General features: G+C 47.1%; 1 protein-coding gene across 1 annotated transcript in view; it reads left to right on the forward strand.

Moving 5' to 3' along the window:
• PtA15_17A33 (uncharacterized protein) overlaps positions 1–19,341 on the forward strand; it is a gene marked incomplete at both ends in the record, with an annotated part of 50,726 nt that extends 31,385 nt beyond the window's left edge. The window contains 2 exons of the mRNA XM_053164446.1: positions 19,015–19,108; positions 19,238–19,341. Coding sequence (XP_053028107.1) covers positions 19,015–19,108; positions 19,238–19,341 — 198 coding nt within the window. The remainder of the gene's footprint in view (positions 1–19,014; positions 19,109–19,237) is intronic.
• Between the last annotated feature and the right edge of the window lie 5,693 nt (positions 19,342–25,034).

The raw sequence follows: 25,034 nt of genomic DNA on the forward strand, positions 1-25,034 counted from the left end.
TCCTGTACCCGCTTCTTTGATCATATCCACCTGATTTCCTTAGCAGGCAATGAAGGCCTGCTTCTTGTCTTTCTTTTGGTGTTATGTATCCTGTTGTACTGGTCCTCACTGATTTTATAAAGATTTTTGAAAACTGTCTGTTTTCAGCTCCCGAGGACTTGTTTTGGTGTGCGCGGGGTACTCAAACCGCTCGTTCGAGCAAAAAAAAGTTCAAAGTGTGATTTTATGAAAATCATTATAAAATCACAAGTTTATGTACTTGTTCTGAGTTTGGGTTGGATGAACAGGAAGATGCTGCTCTTCCATAAAACCTGCTCAGAGATCCTCAAAGTTTTGAGGACATTGTGTAATTCGAGGCTGGAGTTTTCTCCCACCAAAAGGTGGGAAACTCATCACGCGGGTTTGCCGACCTAAGGCGCAAGTCCCCCCTGCGGGGGGGTTCGCTTCGCGAACCAACCAGCCAGCCAACTGGCTGGCGCACCCCGCAGCAGGGGACTTGTGTTAAGTTCGACTCCATTTGGTATTTGCCAGCTGGAGTGCAAAGCCAAAATCCTCCACTGAAAAGGTGGAGTGCTTGGGCTTGCACTCCATTTTTTTTGGAGTGCATCTAGCTGCACTCCCCTATTTTGGTCAATCTTGGAGTACCCAGTTGTGTACTCCAATAAACATGGAGTGCCCATCTGGGGACTCCATGTTTTGGGAGTACAAAATCAAGGCACTCCAACTTTTTTGGAGTGCTGGCCCCCCAAAGCCAAAAATTTGGAGTGCATGAAGTAAAAGTTTGGAGTGCATTTAGGCTGACCCTATATTTATACTCTACTACTGTCAAGTGATTTTTATGAGAGATTTATAATGTGAAGAACACGGCCCTTTTCACTTCAAAACCCTAGAACTTTTACTCTTTTATGTGTTTTGGACTTTTGTCTATTTGAACTTTCTGACGTGTAACTTGAGATGATTTGTGTAACAATATATCTTGAGATGATAAAGAAAATAACAAAATAAATCTCTTAAAGAAAAGGGAAACTACAACAATTCTTTGAAGATATATATATGAAATCTTAAGGTGTAGAAACTGTAACATAAAATCGATCCTTTGTTGTTGTCTAATGAGCGCATCCTTTGATCCGTGCGCTTTGCGTAGAACTTTTGTAGATAATAGAACTTTTGTCTTGATTTTTTTTTGAACTTTTGTTTCATGGTTTTCGACCCAAGTTTGACAAAAGAAAAGGGAAATTACAACGATTCTTTGAAGATATATATATATGAAATTAATTTTTAGAATTTGAGAGAACATCTTAAGGTCCAGAAACTGTAACATAAAATTGATCCTTTGTTGTTGTCTAATGAGCGCATCCTTTGATCTGTGCGCTTTGCATAGAACCATTTGTAGATAATAGAACTTTTGTCTTGATTTTTTTTTGAACTTTTGTTTCATGGTTTCCAACCCGAGTTTGACACTTATCCCATCCCTCTGCCTCCCTCTGCAGTTCCCAATCCTTTTTCTCAGCGATACTGTGTCTCCTCACAGGCTCATAAGAACTCATAAGCATGTCCCACAAGCTTGACAATATTCAAATCAGTCGGCAGTACATACGTACTCTGGGAGTCCCGTAAATTTCATCCTGGAAGGTACAGCAGTTTTGGAAAAGGATGTCGCTGGCTCCCAAAATCCAAAAACCAGAGCCTGCAGGTCGTGCATGCGCCTGCATATGAACTGTGGGGCTGCAGATATTGGACGCTATTTGCAATCCTGAAAATCCAGCCCCGGCCGGCTCCCATACGCAAATGAGCCATTGACTCTGGCGGGGTACTGGTCTTGCTTTCTGCCAGGTACCCCCCCCCCCCCCCCCCCCCCCCCCCCCCCCCCTTCCCCCCACCCTTGCCTCCAACCATCCAAATTCATTCTCAACCACTTCCCGCCACCAAATTGAATCCCAAAATCTCAAATACCAATTCACCCAAACCTCAACATGTCTAACTCAAACAGTTTTGCCCAGTACTTTGATGCACCCGCGCCAATCACCATGCCCCATTGGTACCCTCCCCCATCTGAAGCCAAAGGTATTTTGGGATTTCCTAAACCAGGCGACCGCGGCCATCATCCGAGCTTTGCCGGCCACCCCAACTTGGACGCCAATGTGGTATGCTTTATTGTTACCCATCTAGCCCATTTCAAAATTTTCCATTTTCTCATATGTACACTCACAAATCAACCAATACGGCGGCATCACTGGATTCTACAGCTAAAACTACACAGGACACCATGGACAACACACCTTAATCCCCTCTGGATCAGAAGATACAACCCCTTCAAGATACCATCAGTCAGTTTCATACACACAAAACACCATACTCAGGTCATGTAATCCGTTACATGAACCACCCTTACCCAGGACCATGTAATCCGTTACATGGACCACTCTGACACTTGTCTACCCTTTACATGTGCTTTACCTCATCAGCTGCACTCATTAAATTGTGTTATGCACGTTTCATGCAGTGTCATGCAGTGTCATGCACACTAGATGCAGGCTTATGCAGTATTATGCAGGCTTATGCAGGTGCATGCAGACTAGTGTAATAGGGGCTGCAGTTCATGCAGGTTTCAAGCTAGCAAAAACCCCTCATGCAGCTTGCAAATGACATCAGTTGAGAGCTCAGGCTAGCTAAATTCCCTCGTATGACACCATTTGACAGCAGGTGACAGACAGGGGCAGTACAGATGATCAGATGACCCAATGACATCATACATCAATGACATCATAGGCCAAACTCAAACCTCTCACCTCCACTTTCTCACCAGCTCAACTTCCTCATCATTACATCATGTGACCTGTCAATTGGGCTAAATTCCCTCATCTAGGCTGTACCACCAGCCAAAATTCCTCATTTGATAGCTCAGGGCAGCTAAAATCCCTCATTCCCTGGTTCCCCTGGAGCTAAAATCCCTCACTCTTTTCTATTTAAGGAGGCTCTCCTCCACCCAGTTGTAATTTCTCTCAGCAAACTGCTTGCACTCAGCTTACCCCATAACAGTACAACACTTGCTCACTCTACAGTATTAGCCCCCACTATATTGTGGTTTTACCCTTATTACATCACAATTACATACATATCAACTCTATTACATTGCTCAGTCACCCTTAACCCCTCTGTCAGGGTGTTCCACAACCCCCTTTTGCGGCAACACACGGACCATATCAACTTACAACTCACTAAGCACCAGCTACATCATCCATATCCCCTAAGCCACTTGTTCAACGCAGGCTATCTTTTGATACACCTCCACTATCACTACATAAACCTTCCAATTGTAGATTGGGGGGCTTGTTTTAGTGTCTAGTAACCCAGGAAAGGCAGAGGTAACCTCATTCATCCCTTTCTGCACTCAGCAAAAGTTTCTCAGGAACACTTTTGAGCTTTACAAGGGAGTCCCCAACGTGATAGAGGATTTCTCTTTTTGAACACGTGGCTTAACATATCTCTAACCACTGTTGCAAATTTTATAAGTATTTTCTTAGCGAATTTTGATTAGTTGGTGGCAGGAAAACTAACTTGTTACATTAAATTGAAGAAAAATATCTCTGTCAAAACACTTTCTGGTATCATTATAACAAATCAGTCTTTAACATGTTCCTAGTAGAACTCCGGATTAAATAGTTAAATACTTGAAAAATCACTTATAAGGTCAGGAGACAAGGACCAGCTAGAACTGACGTATTTGTTGTGAGCATTTAGGATATATATTTTAACTACCAGGTGGTAGCCAGCATAGACTCACTGCAGAAAGATTTTAGTTGAAATAACCCTCTACACTGGTCATTATTCCTGTGTTTGTAGTAGATAAATTCAAACTTTTATGTGTACTCACAAAAATCCTCAAGATACGGCCAAATGGACATCAGAAATGGAATCTAGGACCAAAATAACTCCTAGTCACCCACTGGAACCACTCTCATATCTCTACCGGATCAGAAGATACTCAAATCATCCCTTTCACGCACCAGCCCGAGCGGGTTCACACACAGACTCAACCCTTGGCTACCATACTTGGCATAATGCATACAGCAAAAGAATTACTTTTCTTCCTTCCTTTTATCAGTCCTCACCTCCTATTTCCCCTTGCATATGTTTGTTTCCCATTTGCATATCTTTGATCTTGGAAAATCCTTGTATGAATATATATGTTCCTGTTAGCATATCAAAGGGAAGCATTGTAGATAGACTAGCTAAATTCCCTCAGTTGTACTTTCTCACCAGCCAAATTCCCTCATCATTGTCTATATAAGGAGGCCTCTGCCTGCCAGTTGTTCCCTCCTCATGCCATCCGGCAGTCTATATATCACCACTCATATTATCCTCTATCCATATCACAGTTATCAGTACATATCACCACTCAGTTCACATACCTTTCACACTTTTATTGGAATTTATATCACTACTCAGTTCACACACCTTTCACCAGTAACCAGTCCCCGGTTCCACTCCTGGTTGAGCTTAGCTCCCTCTCACCCACATCACCCACCAAGAAACTACCAAATTAGTGACATTTGGCAACTGATCACATTGTGGCTGCTACATTTGGGGGTTTTGTGGTCATCCAAGGTACCAAATGAATGTTCGAGGGCATGTGATCATTTTGGTACCAATATCATGGAAGATCTCCCATGCTGTGATGAGATATAGTGGCAGAAACACCAAGAAACTACCAAATTAGTGATATTTTGCAACTGATCACAGTGTGGCTGCTACATTTCGGGGTATTGTGGTAATTCAAGGTACAGAATGAATCTTCAGAGGCATGTGATCAATTTGTTACCAATATCATGGAAGAACTCCCATGCTGCGCTGAGATATAGTGGCAGAAACACCAAGAAACTACCAAATTAGTGATATTTGGCAACTGACCACATCTTGGCTGCTACACTTGGGGGTTTTGTGGTCATTCAAGGTACTTAATCAGTCTTTGAGGGCATTTGATCATCTTGGTACCAATATCATGGAAGAACTCCCACGCTGTGTTGAGATATAGTGGCAGAAAGGGCCAGAAACTACCAAATTAGTGATATTTGGGAACTGATCACATTGTTGCTGCTGCATAATGGATGCGACCCCAAATAAATTATATTTTAAAATATTTCTGGGTTTCATATGCAGAAAAATTATCCAATGAAATTTTATGTGGAAATATTCCTCATTAATCTATGGTTGATAACAAAAGTAGATAAAAAAAAGAACCTGACAAAAATATGCTAAACCATGGTAAACTAATTTCAAAAAGGCCTTCTATGCATGTAGCACTTCAAGTATGATATGCAATATCCTGAGCAAGTTCTGCCAACCAAATTAAAAATGTGTGCAGGATGGTATCATGAGAGAGGTCAGGGGTCAATGTTTTTCCTCTTTTGAAAAAAAGTCGATTTGGAGACTTCTGATAACATAAAAAAAAAAGAAAAAAAAATTGAGACCCCTCAGCTACCCTGGATTAATCCTAAAACTTGCAACGTCTTTTTTTCAGGAAGAATTGAGTGGTGTATGTAGAAATTTATGAATGTTATCAGGCAAAAGAAAAAAAAATTCCTGTGGCTTGAAGCTAACACAGGCAGAAGGAGAGAGATTATATGATAGTATCAAGGAGACATGGAAAACAGACAAAGGTATCAAGAGGAATAACAAATAAATAAAAAAATTGATCAATATAAATTGATCAATATACGACATTGCAAATTCATCCATCTTGGTAGTGTTAGAGAGTTACTGCGGATTCTGGTGCTTACAAAGTGCGGAGCTTTATTCACTTGCGGATTATTACGCTATAGATCAAGCTGGGTAGAGGAGCGCTGAAGGCTAGCGGAAAGTAGCAGTGCGGAGCCAAGTTACCAAAAATCACACAGCCCGGACATCAATATTCTTGAAGAAGGCGGTCAGCGGACATTCTACACTAGCTAACCACCCTTATTTCCCACAAGTGGGGGTCTGGCCGGGAACCCAACTTTGTGTCGTTATCGGATACTCGGGAACTAGACTTGCGCGGAAACGTTGAATGAACCCTTTGGAAGGCAAATTCTTTACTCCAGGTGACAAAGAATCTCAGATCGGATCAGGCGGTTTGGACAGCGGAGACACAGTAGTTGCGGAAAATGGAGAAGGTTCTTCTTCAAGACAAGCCAAAAGACAATCGTGGTTAGGATCAGCGGGAGGACCAAGACTAGGACAGATATATTTTTTGTCGGCGCGGAGTCAGTTTTCACCTAATCAGTCAATTGCAGCGAGGAGGCGACAGTTGTATCAGCGGAGCACCCTGAACGATCAACCAGCGGTGTCAGCGGGAGGAACGACAAGCGGAACTTACGGAGTTCAACCAGAGGAGACAGAAGACGAGACCATGGAAGAAGCACTAGGTGGACAACGACCCGCGGCTCCTGCGCCCAGCGGAGCAAAGATACGGCCCAGGGATTATCCGCACCTTAAGTTTTCAGAGGCAGAGGTGGAGCGTTTTATCAACCGGTTCGAAAGAGCGGCTCTGCAAGAAGGTCTGACGGATGCGGATAAAGCGTACCAGGTGGTCAACTTCTTTCCGGAAGGCAAGGACTTGCGGGAAGTGGAGGACATGAAGGGGTTTAAGAGTAAGGATTGGACCAAGCTCAAGGAGGAGATACTTGAGAGGTGGGAAGATTGAGGACCCAGGTATTGGGAGAGTGACTTGGAGAAAGTGGCTTTGGAGCGTGCGGAAAAGGGCGGTGTGCGGACAAGAGCGGAGTATGTGTCCTACATTACCAGTTTCGACCAGGTTCTGCAGTATCTGGAGCGGAACGAGATCGTGACGGCCGATATGGGTACGACAAAGCGGATTTTCTTGAAGGGATTCAACCGGACTTTCACGGAGAAGGTGCTTTGGGGACTTAACGAGCGAGGACTGATGGTCAAACCACGACTAGGTGGGCCGAAACTGCTGCCCAGCATGAAGGAGCTGCGCTCCGCTGTCAAGGCGGAACTCGAAGTGTTGGAGCTCATGAACGACAGCCAAGGAGATGCAGTTGTGAGGGCGGAACCGGCTCCGCAGGCGCCGGTGACGGTCAAAGACGTGAGTGACCTGGCAGATACGCTGAAGGAATTGAAGCTGTTCATGCAGAAAGCAGCGCACAAGCAACCGAAGGAACAACAGGTGGCCGTGGCACCAGCAGCCGCTTCCGCGGCTCCTCCGACGGACAGTGCTCCGCAAGCTGGCGGGATGCCGCCGTGGAGGCAAGGACCTCCGGTGTGCGACTACTGCAAGGAAACTGGCCATATGCGGAATCAGTGCGAGTACTTTGAAACGGATCGGGCTGCGGGAAAAGTTTCCTCGTGGGGGCGCGCTTTCTTTTGGCCGGATTGTACGCCAGTGGATGGACCGGTTCCGAGGGACGTGGTGCGGGCCGGGCAACCTTTGGCGAAAGGAAAAGAGGTGGAAGGGAAAGTGAATATTGGGATGGTCAAGGGCGTGGTGTGGAAGCCGCCAGCAGTGGCCAGCAGTGTGAAGTGCATGCAAACGGGGGAAGTCTTCTTAGGGGAGCGTTTGGAGAAGATGAATTTGGATCCCGTTCCCGCTCCTAGACCCAGACCGGAGCCGGCCAAGCAGCTTCCAGTAGCTCCGGTGGCGGGGGGCAACAAGAAAAAGGCGGCAGAAGTTGCACGGCGAGAAATGGGTGCGTAAACCACGGTAGCCCTTACCTTGAGGGAGCTGGCGGCAATTTCCCCGGTGATGGCGGATGAAATGATCAGTGTGTTGAAAGAGGCGTCGGGTGAAAGGAAGCCAGCGGCGACGGCTGTCACGCGTTGCCGAAACTAGCAACAATAAGTCCGTTGGAGTGCATATTGAATGGGTCGATCCTTATGTAGCGGTTACCAAGAGCAACCATCTGTGACAAGTAATGAAACACCCATCTTACCCACTACGTACCTATTCCTTTTGGAAGGAATGGCCGGAAGGCACGAGCAACTTGACCCTTCTCACCCAAGAAGACATTGCCGGCGAGAGCGGCATACACTTTTTGACAAGCTAAGCTAGGTGTACCCGCTTGTTGGGATAAATTATCTATAACCACGGGTGTAAGGACATATTATCTTTTCACAGAAGAAGACATTGCCATGAAGCGGGTCGCTAGCCGGCGACCGGGCCAAACCCGCTTGCCAATGATGCCTTGGAAAAGCTTTGAGGTTGTATACCTTCTTACCGACGAAAACAACGGCGGCAAGGATGCCAGCTTGTAAGAGAGTGTGGCGGGGTGGATGCCACCTTAACGCTGTCCTTGCTGACCAAGAACTTTTCCTTCACACCAAGCAGCTACAAGGTGTACTCACCTCAAGATGTATGTATCACCTGCTTGCCGGGGAGGATCCCTCCTTGGCGAGCACCTTGTACCCGCTCTTCCCCAGAAAGCAGGTACAAGCTTGGGGAAGGCTTATCTTTGCAGAACACCTCGGTCCTACTCACCAGGAACAGTTCCTAGTTGGCGGACGGGTGCATTCCTGAAGGGAATATTGTAAATGAGTGTGTTGCTAGTGCACCTCAAGAAATTCATCACTCCACATTGGGTAATGAAGATTTTTGTTGTCATTATGCATTTTACCTCGACTTATTTCTGTTAGTTTCGCCCACCGGGCTGTCACCACTAACGCGGAAACTGCGGAGTTTGGACACTCGCTGGACTCAATTCCCGTTCTACCATCTACGGCCGTGTCCTGCCCACTGGGATACGTGAGTATGAGGGTAGGAAACGTCACGAAATGGGCTATGATCAACACAGGGTCCATGATCAACATTCTCCCAGCGGATTTGGCGTCGGAGGCTAACTTGGTGCTGCGGAAGACTCACATAAAAATCTGCACAATGGGCGGGTTTACTTGTGAAGTGGACGGGGTAGCGGAGGCGGAGACTGTGGAGGTGGCAAGAGTGGTCAAGAAGTTATTGTTCTTGGTGACTAGGTCTCACAAGATCATCCTTGGTCGACCAGCGCTCTTTGCCTTTCAAGCGCAGCTGCGTTTCTGTCCCGCAAGGCAAGAGGAAGTGATGCGGGTGGAAGGAACTCACGGGAAGCAGTACGAGACAATCATCTGCCAGCCTCAAAGCGGAGATTGGGTGACGGAGGTGGGCAATGGGGCACTGCATCACTGTGCGGAGCCTCCCGCGGAGGATTTTTAGTTGTTGGCCGAGCTATCCAGGCGGAGGAGGCTTTGACTCAGCCTGGACGGTCGACATTTAAGAAGCGGGAGGGTATTGGCGAAGGCACGGCGGGGCAGTTCAATACCAAAGTGAGCTTTCCATTGTGTGCATCTCTGAGTGTGGAAGGATCAAAGCACTACCACAGCGCCACTGTGGTGAGCCGCTACTCTGCGACAGGGACGAGCAACAAGGGGAAAGCAGGAATGGACGAGAGCAGAAAAATTGGTGCGGAAATTGGGAGCTGCGCGGCGGAGGCGAGCAGTGTACAAGTAAGTCCTCCCAAGTATGCACTTCCGAGTCGGCTTTCTACAAAACCCTACCATTGTGCCATGGTCGTGAGCGAAGTGAGACGTCCGCACAGGGGTTTGATTTTAGCCAGGACGATTGGCGGCGACGGTGAAGCAAGAATGAGCTGAGTCAACAGGGGAAGGTATAAACCGGTGGCGAAGAAGGTGCGGCCGCGGAATGTGGCGATGCCGCAGGAGCTCAACCCGCCATTGAGGGAGATCAAGTGGAGCCGGGATCCGTTCAAGACACCTCTGCACTGGGTCCCGCCAAGGTTCAAGCCGACGATGCGGATTACGGCAGAACAGTTGGCTAGTCTCAACTTTGGGCCACTGGGATGGCTCCACTTATTGGCCGAAGCCATCACATTGCGGGAGAAGGTGTTGTCATTCGGACCGGAAGATCAGGGCTTACTAAAGCGGAGTATTGGGGATCCTTATTGAATACCCACGGTTCCGCATGAGCCATGGCAGATACGGCCCATCCCTATACCAGCGGCAATTTGGGGAGAGATGAAAGAGCTGGTGCGGGAACGGTTGCGGACGGGGTTGTATGAGCAATCATGCTCCAGCTATTCTAGTCCAATCTTTGCGGTAATTAAGCAGGACAAGAAGAGTCTGTGGATTGTGCATGACTTGCAGAGGCTTAATTCGGTCACTATACTGGACGCTGGGTTGCCGCCACGCATAGAGGAGCTCATTGACACTATGGCGGGGCGGGTTTGCTATGGTCTGGTGGACGTAATGGGTGGATATGACCAGCGGGAATTGCATACGGAGTCAAGGCCGCTGACGGCGTTCAAGACGCAATTGGGGCGCTTGCAGCTTACTCGGCTTCCGCAGGGGGCTACGAATTTGGTGGTGGTGTATCAGGCGCAGATGTCCTGGATCCTTCAGGATGAGTTACCTCATACAGCGCAGATATTTATTGACGATGCAGCCGTAAAAGGACCGAGGAGTGACTACGGCGGAGAATCCTAATATTTGTCGGTTTATCTGGGAATACGCGGTGGCTCTGGAGCGGGTTTTGTTTTGGATTGAGGAAGCGGGCCTTACGGTTTCAGGAAAGAAGTTTGCGGTTTGTGTACCGGCGCTGGAGGTCCTAGGGCACGAGGTGTCCAAAGACGGACAGCGGGTTGCGGAACCTAAGCGGAACAAGATACCGGATTGGCCGATGTGGAACTCTCACGCAAGGCGTAAGCAGAGCTTGGAGGGGATATGCAAGATATCAAGGATTTGACAGTTTACACGGGTGCTTGAAGGGCTGCCCTCCTGTAATTAAGCTCTAGGAGATACACTATTTATTTAAGTGTGGCGCAATCTTCCTGAATTTAGCTATGTAAATCTTGTTACTATTTAAACCTTGTAATATGTAATTTGGATGTAATGTTATAATTTAGAAGAGTTTGGCGTGATGAGTACTCTGGGAGATTCCTGAACTTAAATTAATAAGTCAGATTTTCGAGTCAAGTGAGAAGTTGAGGCAATATTTGATAAGGGGGCAATTTTATAAGGCAATGTTGGAAGGGGGCAATTTTTGAAGTGATGTCTGCTGAATGATATCAATTTTCATTCACTAATGCAAGCATGAGGGGGAAAGAAAACAAGAAGGAGCAAGAGAGGCCTCCTTTTATAGGAAAAATCACGTCTGAGAGTGATTTACAATGTAGTGAAATAAATGTACTAATGAGGAAAGCTGTTCAATGTAATGTGAAATAAATGTACCAGTTGGGAAAGATTTACATATGTAATGAAAACAATTTTCCTCTTTGGGTTAAGATCACTTGGCTTGGACTAATTGGGAAGGAAAATTACGTCTAAGAAGTGATTTGCTACATGTGATTGAAGATCAAAGTGGGGAAATTTCTTATTGGGGAAAATATGACCTAATTCAGGTGATTGCCAAGATATGAGTGGTTTTTAAGTGAACTTGTGATAAAATAAACACCATGTGAAAACAAAATTGTGTACATGTGATTTTCAAGGGTGTTCAGCGCTTTTGAGCTCTTTAAGATAAACAGTTCTTATGTAATTTGTATGTAATAGCCTTATGACTTGTAAACTGAATTCTTCCACGCTTTTTGATGGTATGTATATAAATTTAATGTATGTGAAATGTATTTTTAACCTATTTTCAAAGATTTTGGTTTTGATTGGTCTTATTCGCCGTACAAGATGTTGTTTGGGTGTCAGCCGGTCTTTCCGGTAGATATAGAGATGTTCACGTATCTGGCGGTAGACTGGTGGAAAGTTAAATCAGTGGACGACTTGCTTTTGGCGCGAACAGAGCAGCTGTTGCGGAGGGATTCAGTTATCGCAAAGGCGGCGACGCGCCTTAAGGAGAGTCATGCTAAGGCGGTCCGGTATTGGGACCGTCGGTGTTCTCATTGCTTGCGGGATTCTCTCCGCAAGGGGGAATTGGTTCTCCTTTACAATTGTAGCCTCGAGTCTCAGTGGGGTAAGCTGTTTGCTAACCGATGGAATGGTCCTTATCACATTGTGTCGCAATTTCCTAAGCTGTTTGCTAACCGATGGAATGGTCCTTATCACATTGTGTCGCAATTTCTTGGGGGAAGTTGCGAGCTGGAGGAACTGGACGGGACGCTTCTGAAGCGGCAGGCGGCGGCAACGCATGTCAAGCGGTTTTATGCACGGGGTTCTACGGATTTCAACCAGACCGCGGAATCTGACAACTCCGAGGAGGAGGTTTGGGTTCCTGAGGAAGTCTTGTCTTCAGCGAGCTCAGATGGTGCGGAGGACACGGATGCGGCATCTAGCAATGAGGATTCTGGTTCGGGAGCGGTGTCGGAAGAGGACGGTGCGGATCAGGCACATCCACCATTTTGCGGACCGCTGGGGACAGCGGTAAAAAGGCTGGGGCGGGGAAAGCCGTGGCAGGCAAAAGCCACAAGTGATCATTGGTGAGGGGGTGCGCTATCTGGTCTACAGCCAGGTTACATAGCCACCCCAGAATGTTCGTTATCTTATAGAGTTCAGTTTCAGTTTTGTTATACGTTTCACTGGCTTGTTGTCTATCTGTATTTCTAGGTGCGGGGTACGGGGATTTTTGTGTGGAAAAATCCTTCTGGGGCGGACCAGGTACCTTGCGGAATTTTTTTCTCTTGTGGATTGCGGACTTTTTCTCTCGTGGATTGTGGTTTCTTTCTGGATTGTGTTACGGTAAAAGGGTGGTGGATAAAAAAAAAAAAAGAAAAAAAAAAAAAAAGAAGGATAAAAATGGAAAACGTAGTGCAAAGACTAAAGTGGTTCTCATTCTGGGGCGGTCCAGGCACTTATAAAAAATATTTTTTTGGGATGGCAGACCTTTTTGCTCACTTTGCCGTGGATTCTCAGCAGTTTTCTCCCTCTAGGTGGAAATTATCTGGGTGCGGAGCTCAGGATGCGCGTGTATTTTGAGCATTGTTTCCGCAGGGTAGGACTATATACAAAGGGGGGATACAACAACAGAGAAGGAGAAGAGGAAGCGAAAAAAAAGGGGAAGCTAGGGAAGTCAGGAGTCAGAGGAGCGGCGGGTACGCTCCGTACGAACGTGCTCTGCAGGGATAGGAGCGTCATAGTCCGCGGTGGTAGGTTGTGCGGGGTGCGGTTCGTTCCGTAGCGCGTCCTCCATGTTCTGTCAAGCTCGGAGAGTACGTTTGTTGGCGGGAACGACAACGGCTAGCTCGAGTCGTTCGACAAGCTGGTTGATGCCGACAAGGAGGAATGCGTACCTACGGCGGCGTTGTGCAGGCAATATTGCGGAGATGTGAAGCAGGGCGCGGTACATATTGCGGAAGGCGCCTACGAAGTTGAGTACGGCGGTGGCGGGGAACACGGCTTGCTCCCAGAGGGGGTTGTTGGGGAAGGTTTCGCGTAGGTCGCGGGAGATTTCCGCGAGTTGGCGATTTAGCAACCCAGCTTCGGTTTCCGCGGCAGACTTGGCAGGCGGCGGTAGATGGGTAGGAACCGATGAGGCTCAAGGGCGTGGAGCCGGAGAGTCACAAGACGCGGCTCGAACAGTAGTGGCAGGCGGGGAAAGGAGTCGAGGTGCCTTTGGAGTGGTATCGGCCGGCGGAGAAGGCGGGTCCGTGGACTCCAAAGTGTGGATTGAGGCGGCGCGGGCAGTTCTGGCTTGCGGGGTCTCAGCGTGCGGAACGGACTGCGGGGAACTGGGCGGTGAGCCGGAAGGGGTATGGGACGGGTCTTCAGGTGCCATCTCGGTGTCCTTTGCTGGGGTGGCTGGAGCAAAAAAAAAAAATGGTTAGCGGGGACGCAACAAGCAGAAGCAGAAAGATTACCTACCGGGAGCCTGGGGAAACGAGGGCTCTGGAGAAAGGACGATTGGAGTTGGGTCACGCGGACGAGCGGAAAAACGGGCTGCGAGATCTAGAGCCGCCGGACCGGCTGGACATGGACGCTTTGAGGACCGATCCGTAGAATCCGCCGAGGGGCGCTTCGAACCAGTAGTGGGAGAAGGCCTGGGGGCGATGAAGGTCCAGAGGCAGGGGTCAATGCGGGTTCTTGAGGACATTTGAGACGCTTGTTGACTAAAGGTCTGTTGACGCCGTGTTTACGGGCCCACGCCTGGGCTTGTTGGACGTATTCTTTGGCGCTTGAGCAGTCGGCACAATTGGGTGGCGGCGTCATAAGGTCTTCACCGTGTGCGGAGGGCAACTTGGTGCGGGAACTGACCGAGATAACAGACGGGGAACGTTCCGCGCAAGAGCTTCGGGATCCAGACGGCGGTGGACGGTTTTGCGATTCGCGGTTTCTGGGGGAGCTGTCGGATTTGAGAGTGAAGGCGGAGCAGCGGCGTTTTGAATCTCTACAGTTGTTACACGCACGACCAGCGCAGGAGTAGACGCAGGGTAGTCCGAGTCGAGTGCAGCGATTGCAAGCTACCATACTGAACGGGAGGAGATGTGTGGGAAAGGAGGATGATGGGGTATGGGTATGTGTGACGAGTGTGGGAGCGGGCGAATGGGTGGGAAGATCCTGGGGGCAGGACTTCAAAACTGGGGCGGATGTGGTGATTTATATAGGCAAGCGCGGTAGAAATGTCCACACGGGGATAGCGCAGGCGGGGAATGCACAAAGCCGCTCAGGCAGAGTGCATTCCGGTGACATAAGCACTGAGGATGAGGTCAGGAAAGCACGCTAGGAAAGCTTACGGAAAGTCACGCGCGGATTGGAATGCACGGATCATGGATTGCGGATTGCGGATTTCGGATCGGGTATTTGGATCGGAGCGGAAAAGACAGGGCTGGACTGCGGCGGGACTACACACGTGGACTGGTAGCAGCGGCGCGTCAGCGGGTGAGCCATGACAGCCAGAGCGGTTTCCACCAGCGGGTGGAACCGGGGTGAAGGCGGTGGCAAGAGAACGACTGACGGGGGCTAGACAGAGGACGGTGGGAGGACAAGCGTTGGAGAGGAGCGGAGTCTGGGAGAGTGACAAGCGGGATAGCGGGTGGGGCTGGAGGACTAGTGCGGGAAAGTGTCAGGTGTGCGGGATCGGGTGGGAACGGTGACATGCGTGGAGGGAAGGACGGGGGTGGCTCAGGGTTTTTCTCTCTTCTTTTCTAGCATCCTATTATCTTTATCCTATTGAATTATTACAGATTTTCACTCATCATTGTACTTACAACTACGGACGTACAAGCGTTATTGGAAGATTATCTGTGTTCTTATTCTTATTAGAGAGTTACTGCGGATTCTGGCGCTTACGAAGTGCGGAGCTTTATTCACTTGCGGATTATTACGCTATAGATCAGGCTTGGTAGAGGAGCGCTGAAGGCTAGCGGAAAGTAGCAGTGTGGGCTCAAGTTACCAACAATCACAAAGCCCGGACGTCAATATTCTTGAAGAAGGCGGTCAGCGGACATTCTACACTAGCTAACCACTCTTATTTCCCACACCGGCCGGAAAAAATGCCCAAAAAGCCTGAGACAACCGAACTCGCATTGCGGTGGCCCACAATTGGGAAGACCTGCATCTTGGCATGTCCACTAAGAGCATCCGCATTGGTTGCGGATTAAGGGAGGATTAGCGTAACTAATCCTCCTTGGCAACCGCATTGGGTCCGATTTAATCGGACTAAACTCCTCCTGGGAGTACGATTTGGAGTAAGCGGGAGTAAAGTTACTCCTTGCTAATCCTGGGAGTAAGTGCTGCATGCAGACACTGCTCCCCACCCAAACGTATGCACCAAACACAGCTTACATAAGCTGTAGGTGCATACCACATACTTACACAGCTTTTTATCCCGCACCAATGCGGCTGCCGGCCAGGATTAGCGCTAATCCAGGAGTAAGCAGATCTGTTACTCCTCGAGTTACACCCGCACCGATGCGGATGCTCTAAGCGCACAAGGCTTGGCGTCCGTATGGATGCGGGCTGCGCGGCGTGCTATCATCTTGCGCAGCGCAGCGAATCAGCTCTCACGCCGCTCACCTGTGTGGGCTACTGAGTCTGAAGTGGCTAGGCTGTATGGGCTCAACCTTCCCTTGGGAAGGGAGCCCGTGTCTCACAAAGTGCCTAGTTGCGTGTGGGTCGAAGGGAAAGGTGGCTCTTCATTGCTTCTGAGGCGAGGTTCTCCCTGGCCTGCAGTGTTGAGCCGTATTCCCGAGCAGAAACAGCAACTGATAGTCCCGGGAGTGGGGGACGAGGCGCTAAGCCCGCTCCCTGGACTGTCTCTTGATGGGTGGGTGGGTGGTGCAAAAAAGGAAAGTGTTTCCCGGGAAGCAGCACAACGGAAAGCAGAAACGAGTTGGAACAGGGGAATACCTGTTGCCTTGCTTGCTTGCCGGCCTCTTTATGAGGCTCTCTGTTTCTCCGGGAAACGGACGCCCAGGCATTGCTTGCCTGGCTCTAGACCTTGCTGCATGTCTTGCACTGGTCTCATGACGTCATCATTGTCTTGGGACACTCCCAAGCCTATCCAATCTAGCTGCAGGCTCTACGCTAGTTGATTGTGTCACCGACTAGCTTAGACGGAAATAGGAACCCCGACTCAGGTACTTAGCACCGGACCTGGCCCTGTGGCTACGTGGACACCGGGGCCCTCGGAGCTGCGCTCTTCGGGCACCTCCCATGACCCCAGCCGGAAAAAATGACTAAAAAGCCTGAGACAAGCGAGCACGCATCGCGACGAGCTTAACAAAGCCTCTCCGAGGAGGCGCGAAGCGTCTCCGAAGGAGAGGCTTACCTCTAAAGTCACACCATTGGCCCTACAGACTCGAGAATTTCTGGCAAAAAAACACATGTTTTATTTTCAAAATGTTTTTAAAAATGTAGTTTGTAGTTTAAAAAAAATCTGAGTAGACAGACTTGTAGCCTGCAATCTCAGCTTCCATTTCACAGTTTTTTACCTAGCTGACACACATAATTACTAGCCCACTCCACCTACTGTGAAGTGGTTCTGGAGAGGTGATCCAGCGGTTTTTGAGCTCAAAATTTGAAATTCCCTGAGCCCGCGTGGGCTCGAAGGGGGGGATTGGGTACAGAAATCCACCATGTAACAACATTTACAGGACATTTCTTACAAGGGGGGATGGATACGGGGGAGTTTGAAGTGGGGGAAAATAAGCTAAGAAGCTTGCCATTCCAATGGTGCAAAGGGCGCGGGATGAATCAAAAGGAAACAGGGAGATATTGGAGAAAATGGGGGAGCGTAGGGTCCTCCCTGCCATTTGTCTCGATCCTGTAGGGCGAGACATGCGACTTTAGAGGCAAGTCCCTCCTTCGGAGGTCGCCACGCTCCCCCGAGGAGGGTACGCTTGTGTTAAGTTCGGCATCGCGGTGCGCTTGGCCAAGCTCGCGTCGCATCATCATCGATGGCCAGCTGTCAAGCCGTGGCATGTGAGCCTGGCCGCAAAGAAATTACCAGACTCACAGAGGAAGAGACACAATACATAAATACGGAGACAGGCAATTATGGTGTTCAAAGTTGGTTTGCATAATTTTATGCATGCATAAATCATAAAATCATAAAAATGTTTTGGTGAGGAACTTTTGTATTACATAATCAGACAGTCATATCCCCTGCAAAAAATATTTTATGATTTTATGATTTATGCATGCATAAAATTATGCAAACCAACTTTGAACACCATAAATTTACAAACGAAAGGGATGAGGTATGCATGTACATAAACAACTCGCTCAAGATCTTCGGAGACGTCTATATAAGCCCCACCATCCTAGCCGCCAATCATGCAGTCCAACCACACACAACACACACTCGTTCCAACATCGTAAGCAGCTCCCTCTAACACTTGCAAGATCTTGCTCCTCAACTCCTTCATCAGCCTCAGCACATAAAGTGAGCTTCTCCTTGGTCGTTACTCTGGATCACGGCTTATCGCTTATGTCATCCAATCCGATTACTGACCTCTGTTTATAACTTTTAACAGCCCCTACAATGTTTTCAGTCAGACGAATTCTCTTGGCGACTTTGGTTCCTATGTCGATCTGTTCAACCCCCGTAGGTGCAGCCCCTTCCGGTAGACTCATGATTATTCTCATGAAGACTACATCTGAGCTTTGTCTTGTCCGTTTATTTTGACAACTCTACCTGCTGCAGATGGTTGATGGGAAAAAACGCTCGAACATTGTGAACTTGGCTGCCAGATCAACTCAGCATGATCCCCACGTGAATTTGTGCCGTGCAGTTAATCATGGCCATTGTCCCCCGTAGTGGTTGGTTTGTCATAAGATCAAACAGGATCAAACCCTATCTCCACCAATACATTAAATTACTTGAAAGATTTCGTTCCTTCATGAAAACCCCCAGCATGCTTCATTTTTTGACATACCAAGTGCCACGTCCCCATACCCTCTCGATGGCCGGTACAGACCGGTCATCGAGAGGGATGTGTCCTCTCGAGCGACATGCCGGTCATCGAGAGGGCTTTGTCCTCTCGATGACCGGTCTGTGCCGACCATCGAAAAGGTTGAATCCTCTCGATGACCGGTCTGTGCCGACCATCGAGAGGGTTGAATCCTCTCGATGACCGGTACAGACCGGGCATCAAGAGGCCTGCGTACTCTCGATGACTGGTCTCTACCTGGCATTGAGAGGGTTGCGTACTCTCAATGCCGGTCTGTGCCGGGAATCGAGAGGGTCGAATCCTCTCGATGACCGGTACAGACCGGTCATCGAGAGGATTGCGTACTCTCGATGGCCGGGACCGGTCATCGAGAGGATTGCGTACTCTCGATGGCCGGTCTGTACCGGGCATCGAGAGGGTTGAATTCCTCTCGGTGATCGGTCTCTACCGGTCATTGAGAGGGTTGTGTACTCTGGATGGCCGGTACAGACCACTACATAAGATCTACATATGACTACCCTGACAGCTACATACCCCGATCCTATAGATGACTGTAGAGTCGTAATTCGACCTCGCTCACAACCATGCTACACAACTTGGGGTCTACATCGAACTTAGCTGGAGGCGGGCGCTTCGCGCCCAGGAGGGACTTAGTTAAGTTCGGGTCTACATGTTTATATATTCGAACTTCCAGTTCGCGGGTTGCTCATCTGAGCACTATCCGCTCAAGGACCTTGGATGCTCAATCGCTGGCAAAATCCAAGTACCTCCTATCAGTGGTATTACTGGTACGTATTCTTTCTGACCCTAGCAGTAGTAATACTCAGTATTATTTCTGACCACTCTGCCAGGCCCTCTAAATAACTCGGCTCAAATATTGCTATATTGCTTTTGACTTCCGGCCATTGCCCATCTAGGTTTGCTATGGCCAGAGCTCGCCGGAACCGTCAACTCGCCGCAGGCTCTATGCTCCTCAACAAACCCACAAGGGGACGATTCTGAGCCCGAAGGTCCCGGATAAATCCTCAGGTTGAGGCAGCCCGTATTGCCGCTTCAAACCAAACCGCTGAGGACTATGGTATGATTCCGCCAAGCGAACATAGGCCAACTTACATCCCACCTCCAGCAGCCAACTGTCAGCTGGCTACTATGGCAGAGACACCGTGACAAGATACAAATGAAAATATAAAAAGTAGCTTTACATATGAAAGAGACATTATTACTCTTACATATGTAAAACTACGCAAAAATATTAAATACATATGTAAATAATTGATTACTTAGCTTTGTGTAATCAATAAGTAAAATATTATAGAAGATTCTGATTCTACAGGTAAAATAACCTAGGCTACCTCACTTACACGTACCCTTAATTATTATCCCTTCCTTGTGTAAACTAACTTCAAAGTTTAAGCAAGTGCATCACGCCCCGCGTGAATGCACTTGTATGCATATATATATAAGTACATATGTTTACACCCAGTTTTAGTGACGTAACTGAGGTGTTGTGTATAGTTTAAAAGATGGCTTTATTTGTTGCGTGGCGCACCCAAGCCCGCATGCTCTGTTGCCTAGAGCTCAAGCCCGCACTCAAGGTGTACATATATGCATATTGCATGAACTGTCCCGTAACCAATGCGCCTAGGCTACTAGTAAGTGAGAATGGGCCAGAATACGCCCCAATAGCAATATTACATGTGTTATATGTCTTGTACACATGTAATTAAACACCAAACAAGATGTAATTACCACGTCATTCAATATAAAAACATTCTAGACTGAAAAGAACTCTTGTAGCGTGCTCAGGAGAGACTAGAAAGCGCCCCAGCTTCTCACAAGCCTCACTACATGTAAATTACAACTGTAGTAAATATGTAGAAGGGGTCAAATGAACTGGAGCATTCAATAAGCGCCTCCAGAACATGTATAAAGCACTGCTTGCACGTGTACAAATGCACAGAGGCTAGTTCTAGTACCTCCTGTGGCACATTTCCACGGAAATGAGCGTCACAGAAACCCCAAACCAGCCCCTATGACGTGTAAAGCATGTGTAAAAACACGCAGAACCTCTGTAAATGGTCCTTGGCAACCCTTGTATCCAAGCCCCAAGGTTCCACGACCAACAGCGCCTCCTAGCGCAACCAAATTGCCTCAGAAAGCGCCCACGAGTGTCCCCTTGTCCCCTGGGCGCCCCTGGAGGCCTGCCTAGGCTATAAAAAGGGCCCTTTCTCCGCCCAAAAGGAGATTCCCCAGCTTTACATTACCCATTAGAATTTTACCCGCCTTCAACAGCCTGATGAGCCTGTGATTTGCCAGGTAAAATACCTACTTTCGTGATTTTTAGCCCCAATTTCCGCCCTGAAGCTGTCCAGTAACCACCCTGCCCTCAAGATTACCTCCTCTGAGCGCCTCCAACTGCCCAACTTCACACCTGAAGAACATCAAGTGACTCTAGGGTCTTATACTAGTAAGTTTAAGCCCCTTTTCTTGAGATTCTCCGCTATTTCTTTCTGGGATTTGAAACACCCCTGTTTACAGGCCCCAGTTCTTCATTCTAGAGGGATTAAACACCCCTGATTTATCAGGCCCCTCTTAAAATTAATTATATCAATTTTATTACGTCAAATTGGCCCAAATTGCCCTATTCTTACGCCATAATTCCCAACATTTACGTTGGAATTATCCCTTATAACCTTGTCTTAGAGCTTTATAACTCTAAAACTTTTGCTTTGCACCACGTGTAGCTAGAAGGATAATATCCTTGGCATCACGTAGGCTGACACCAACAAAGACCAACATCCCATGGATGTTGATCAAACTCATACCAAAGATCAAGAGGCCTACTGCCGGGCCATTGCGCACGCTAGGTATCACTGACTTCAACGCTATGCCGCCTTACAACAACAGAGAAGCAAAGAATGGCAGCGGCTTGTCAACCAAGCAACAGCCACGTACCTATTCTGCCAGCAGTCAAGCCACAATTGGACAACTGTCAAGTTCCCCACAGAGTGTGTACCCTATGATTGCACCTGCCCACCTGATGCAACACATCATTAATCAGTGGATTTAATTGGTCTAACTGGTCAATCAATTAATATTCCTTATTGCTCTTTGGCTATGGATATTGCTATTACATGTTTGACTCTTACAGAGCGATTTGTAGCATTTCAAATTCCATTCTGCCAATGTACACCCAATGTTATCGGACTCCTACACTTTGGCTTCCTTGCAAGCTTGGCAACAAAACCACAAACTGCATTCTCTGTTGGACTTATCCAGTTCCATCACACACTGTGGCAAGCATCAACAATATTGACCGTATTGTTTGTCAAAGCGCTCTCAACCTTTCTGGATTCCCGACACCAACAACCGATGTTAGCTCAAGGAAGCAAGAAACCGAGGCAGCTGCAAGTTCCATTTTCACACAGTACCAACTTTTTTTGTAAAATTATGTAAGCAAAAGATCAATTACTTGAGCAGGGACTTGACTACTCTACCAATCAAAAGTGGGCCAATCAATGTCCCTGATGTTTTGGCCCCAATGAGAATGAGCAAAAAGCAAACCCTCAAGAGCCAGACTTCATCCTGGCAATGGATGGAAACTATCAACAGAGGCACTATTCTCATGCTGGTAAAGACTCCCCATTCAACAACCAATACCCACCAATCTTCCTTCAGCCATCAGAGATAAGTTCAAGTACCACACTATGCAAGGAAACTGAGGTTCCTGTAGCCGGAATTGATGTAAGTCCTCACTGATCTACCTTTGATCTACTCCTGCTGTTACTAAGGCCACTGTGCTTGCATTTAACCCTTAGGACCCATGTGCGCAGTCACACAAAGTTGCCAACAACACCTGGGATGCAACAACATGGGAAAAATTTGATGACAGTGGGCTTTTTGGGAGTGCGTGCCAACATGATGTGCCACTGCTATATGCCAATATATATAAAACGGGAGAAAAGTGTGTATAATTGTTACTTAATTAATCAAATTGGCATTTCACCCAGAATGAAGTCTATCTTAAAAACATTTCAGGCTCTATTACCCACAACAGTGTAACCATTACGATACATTGAGTGTATTGGGTAAAAGTTTTTCATTGAAGATGCATACCTACATCTCCAATTTTTTGTTTTTAGCCATTATCCATACAATAACAGCCAAAAACAAAAAATTGGACATGTAGGTATGCATCTTCAATGAAAAACGTTTACCCAATACGCTCAATGTATTGTGATGGTTACACCGTTGTTACCCAGTCTCACTGCTTAGAAGGATATTAACCGATTTTCCAGAGTCAAAAATAGGAATACTGTATGACATTGGCTGCCAGTTAGAGACTCATATAAAAAAGGTATGATTTTCTATATTACATGAAATGATTCAATCATCTTATAATGTGTAAACAATCAACAGCACCATATTTTTGTTGAAAACCAACCAAATCTGTTATTTGGTACGTTGGTATTCCACGCCTATGTCCACAAATAGTTGTGTCAGGTAAAATACAACCCACAGCTCAATAAGTGGTGGGGATTATCAGATGGGGAAGGGCTGGAAAGATTATGGTCTTTTTTGTCTCCCCTGATACACTCCCTTTGGGTTTCTACTTGGCTCCACAGGCTACACGCAATTCATCTACTCTCACAATACTTAGCCAAAGAGTTGACTGAATCAGCAGGTAAGTGCAGTACAGTTTGATTTGGATAATTCTGGTGAAAAAATTAAAATTCCTGTCTCCTGTCTTGACCAACAGGAGAATGGCTCCATAGAAAGCTATCAATGGCGCTTAGCACTATCAAAAAATCTCGTGAAGGCCTGCAAAAGCTTCACCAGCAGCTCATTCTCAATGACTTGGCTCGCGGACGTTATACAAACAACTTTTTTCAAGCTCAGTGGGACAACAAGCAGGCATATCATCTTGAAACCAATATATTGTTCCGGGAGAAGCAAGAGAAAGAGCTTGGTTGGCTGCTACGGATAGAAGATCAGCTTGAAGCAGAATTTTCTGCAGATACATTCAATGTGGCAGAAGCAATTCATTGTGCGCGGCTGGTTTCAAAACTCTCACAGGATATTGAGGCACAGTGGGCAAAGGTTGGGGATCCCTTTTTTCTCATCAACTTGACTCGTAAGTTGCCTTTTGTGTGTTTCAAGCTATATAATCCAAATTAGTTTTTGATTTGTAAAGCATCCCAGAAACCCAGCAAGACCAGCTTCTCAAAATCTGGCACCCTAAAACTGAGATGCGACAGAGGTTCTTGGCTTTAGTTGAGGAAAGGGCTCCGCTGGTCCAAGTGTGTCGTCCGGGAGAGCAGTCATCCCTTGGTGAGTGTTTCTATAATCAGGAAGCTAATTTTGTGTGTACTCATTATTCATCATTTTAGGAACTGACTGGCAGCAGAAAATTTTGAGTGCAATACAAAAACAGGCCAAGAAACTTCACAAAACTTTAAACAAGTATAACAAATGAGTCCAAGATTTTTCCCAATGCTTCCCTGACCAACCTCGACCGCGCAAAATTGAATACACACATCTAATGCAGCTGGATTTGGAAGATTTGTTCTGGAATGGTGGAGTTTTTACCAATCAGAACAAACCGTGGGCCATGGATCCAAATACTCAAAAGGGGATAAGGCTGCTGGCATCACTCAATCGTGGTCTTGAGGAGAAGCGTCGCATTGGTTGGGAGGTACGAAGATCAATGAAATGGCACTGTTCACGTAAGCTAAACATCAGCAAGATTGAAATAAAGTTTATCCCATTGTGCCAGCCAATTTGGCTGGGAAAGTATGCTGATGTATATCTCTCACCATGGTCATAGATTTCTCACGTGAACAGTGCTAATGGGCAATCAGGGAGCACAATTGCTTACAGAACTTGATCGCCGAGTTCTCCGGTTCCATCCAACCAAACCAGCAATTTGCCAGACTCACCAATCATCCTATCTTGCAATCTCTCTCCCAAGCCAGTCGGGTACTAGCATCCAAGGTTCTAGTTCATTCAAACTTTATCCGTATATGTTGTCTCCAGATGTTGTAGAACAAATATTGTCTCCAAGTTCTTGCTGATATTGCGAGCCACCAGGATGACGCGACAATTCGCAGCGAATGGTCTACCCAAATGGAAACCCTTGCTATCAATGTTTCCCAGATACCCGGCAACAACAAAAATTTATTAGCTGCTTTAGAAAGATGCATTCCTGATCCAGTTCCTCAAGAAAGACATGCGGCTGATACGGCTCTTGACAATGACAATGGTGATTATGATGACACATTTGATGAGAACAATTACTTCAATGATGTTGACGAGTTGGTAAATCAGACCATGATAGAGGAACTTGTAAATGAAACAGGTGCAATGGATGACATGTAAATAGTAATTACTGAAATTATTTAATATTTACTCCAACCATTTACTTTGTCTGCAGCAAAAAAATTGAGAGTCTGAGTGTGAATATCACAGTTATATGATTATCTATTAGTTTGTGAACCAGTCATACGGTTTCAAAATATGATCCCCAAAACTCTTGATTTGCGGGGGTCAGAATTTTTTTTTTGTTTTTAATGCTCTAGAGGGGCATCATTCAGATTTCTCTTTTCAGTTAATTTTTTTTTGTCTTATTTCTGATTCAAATGGCCAAGAATTCCTACTTGGAATATCTCTACCCGGTCAATCTGTGCCGGTCATTGATGTGAGGTGCTATTCCTC

The sequence above is a fragment of the Puccinia triticina genome, chromosome 17A (genome assembly GCF_026914185.1).
Source record: "Puccinia triticina chromosome 17A, complete sequence".
NCBI lineage: Eukaryota > Fungi > Basidiomycota > Pucciniomycetes > Pucciniales > Pucciniaceae > Puccinia > Puccinia triticina.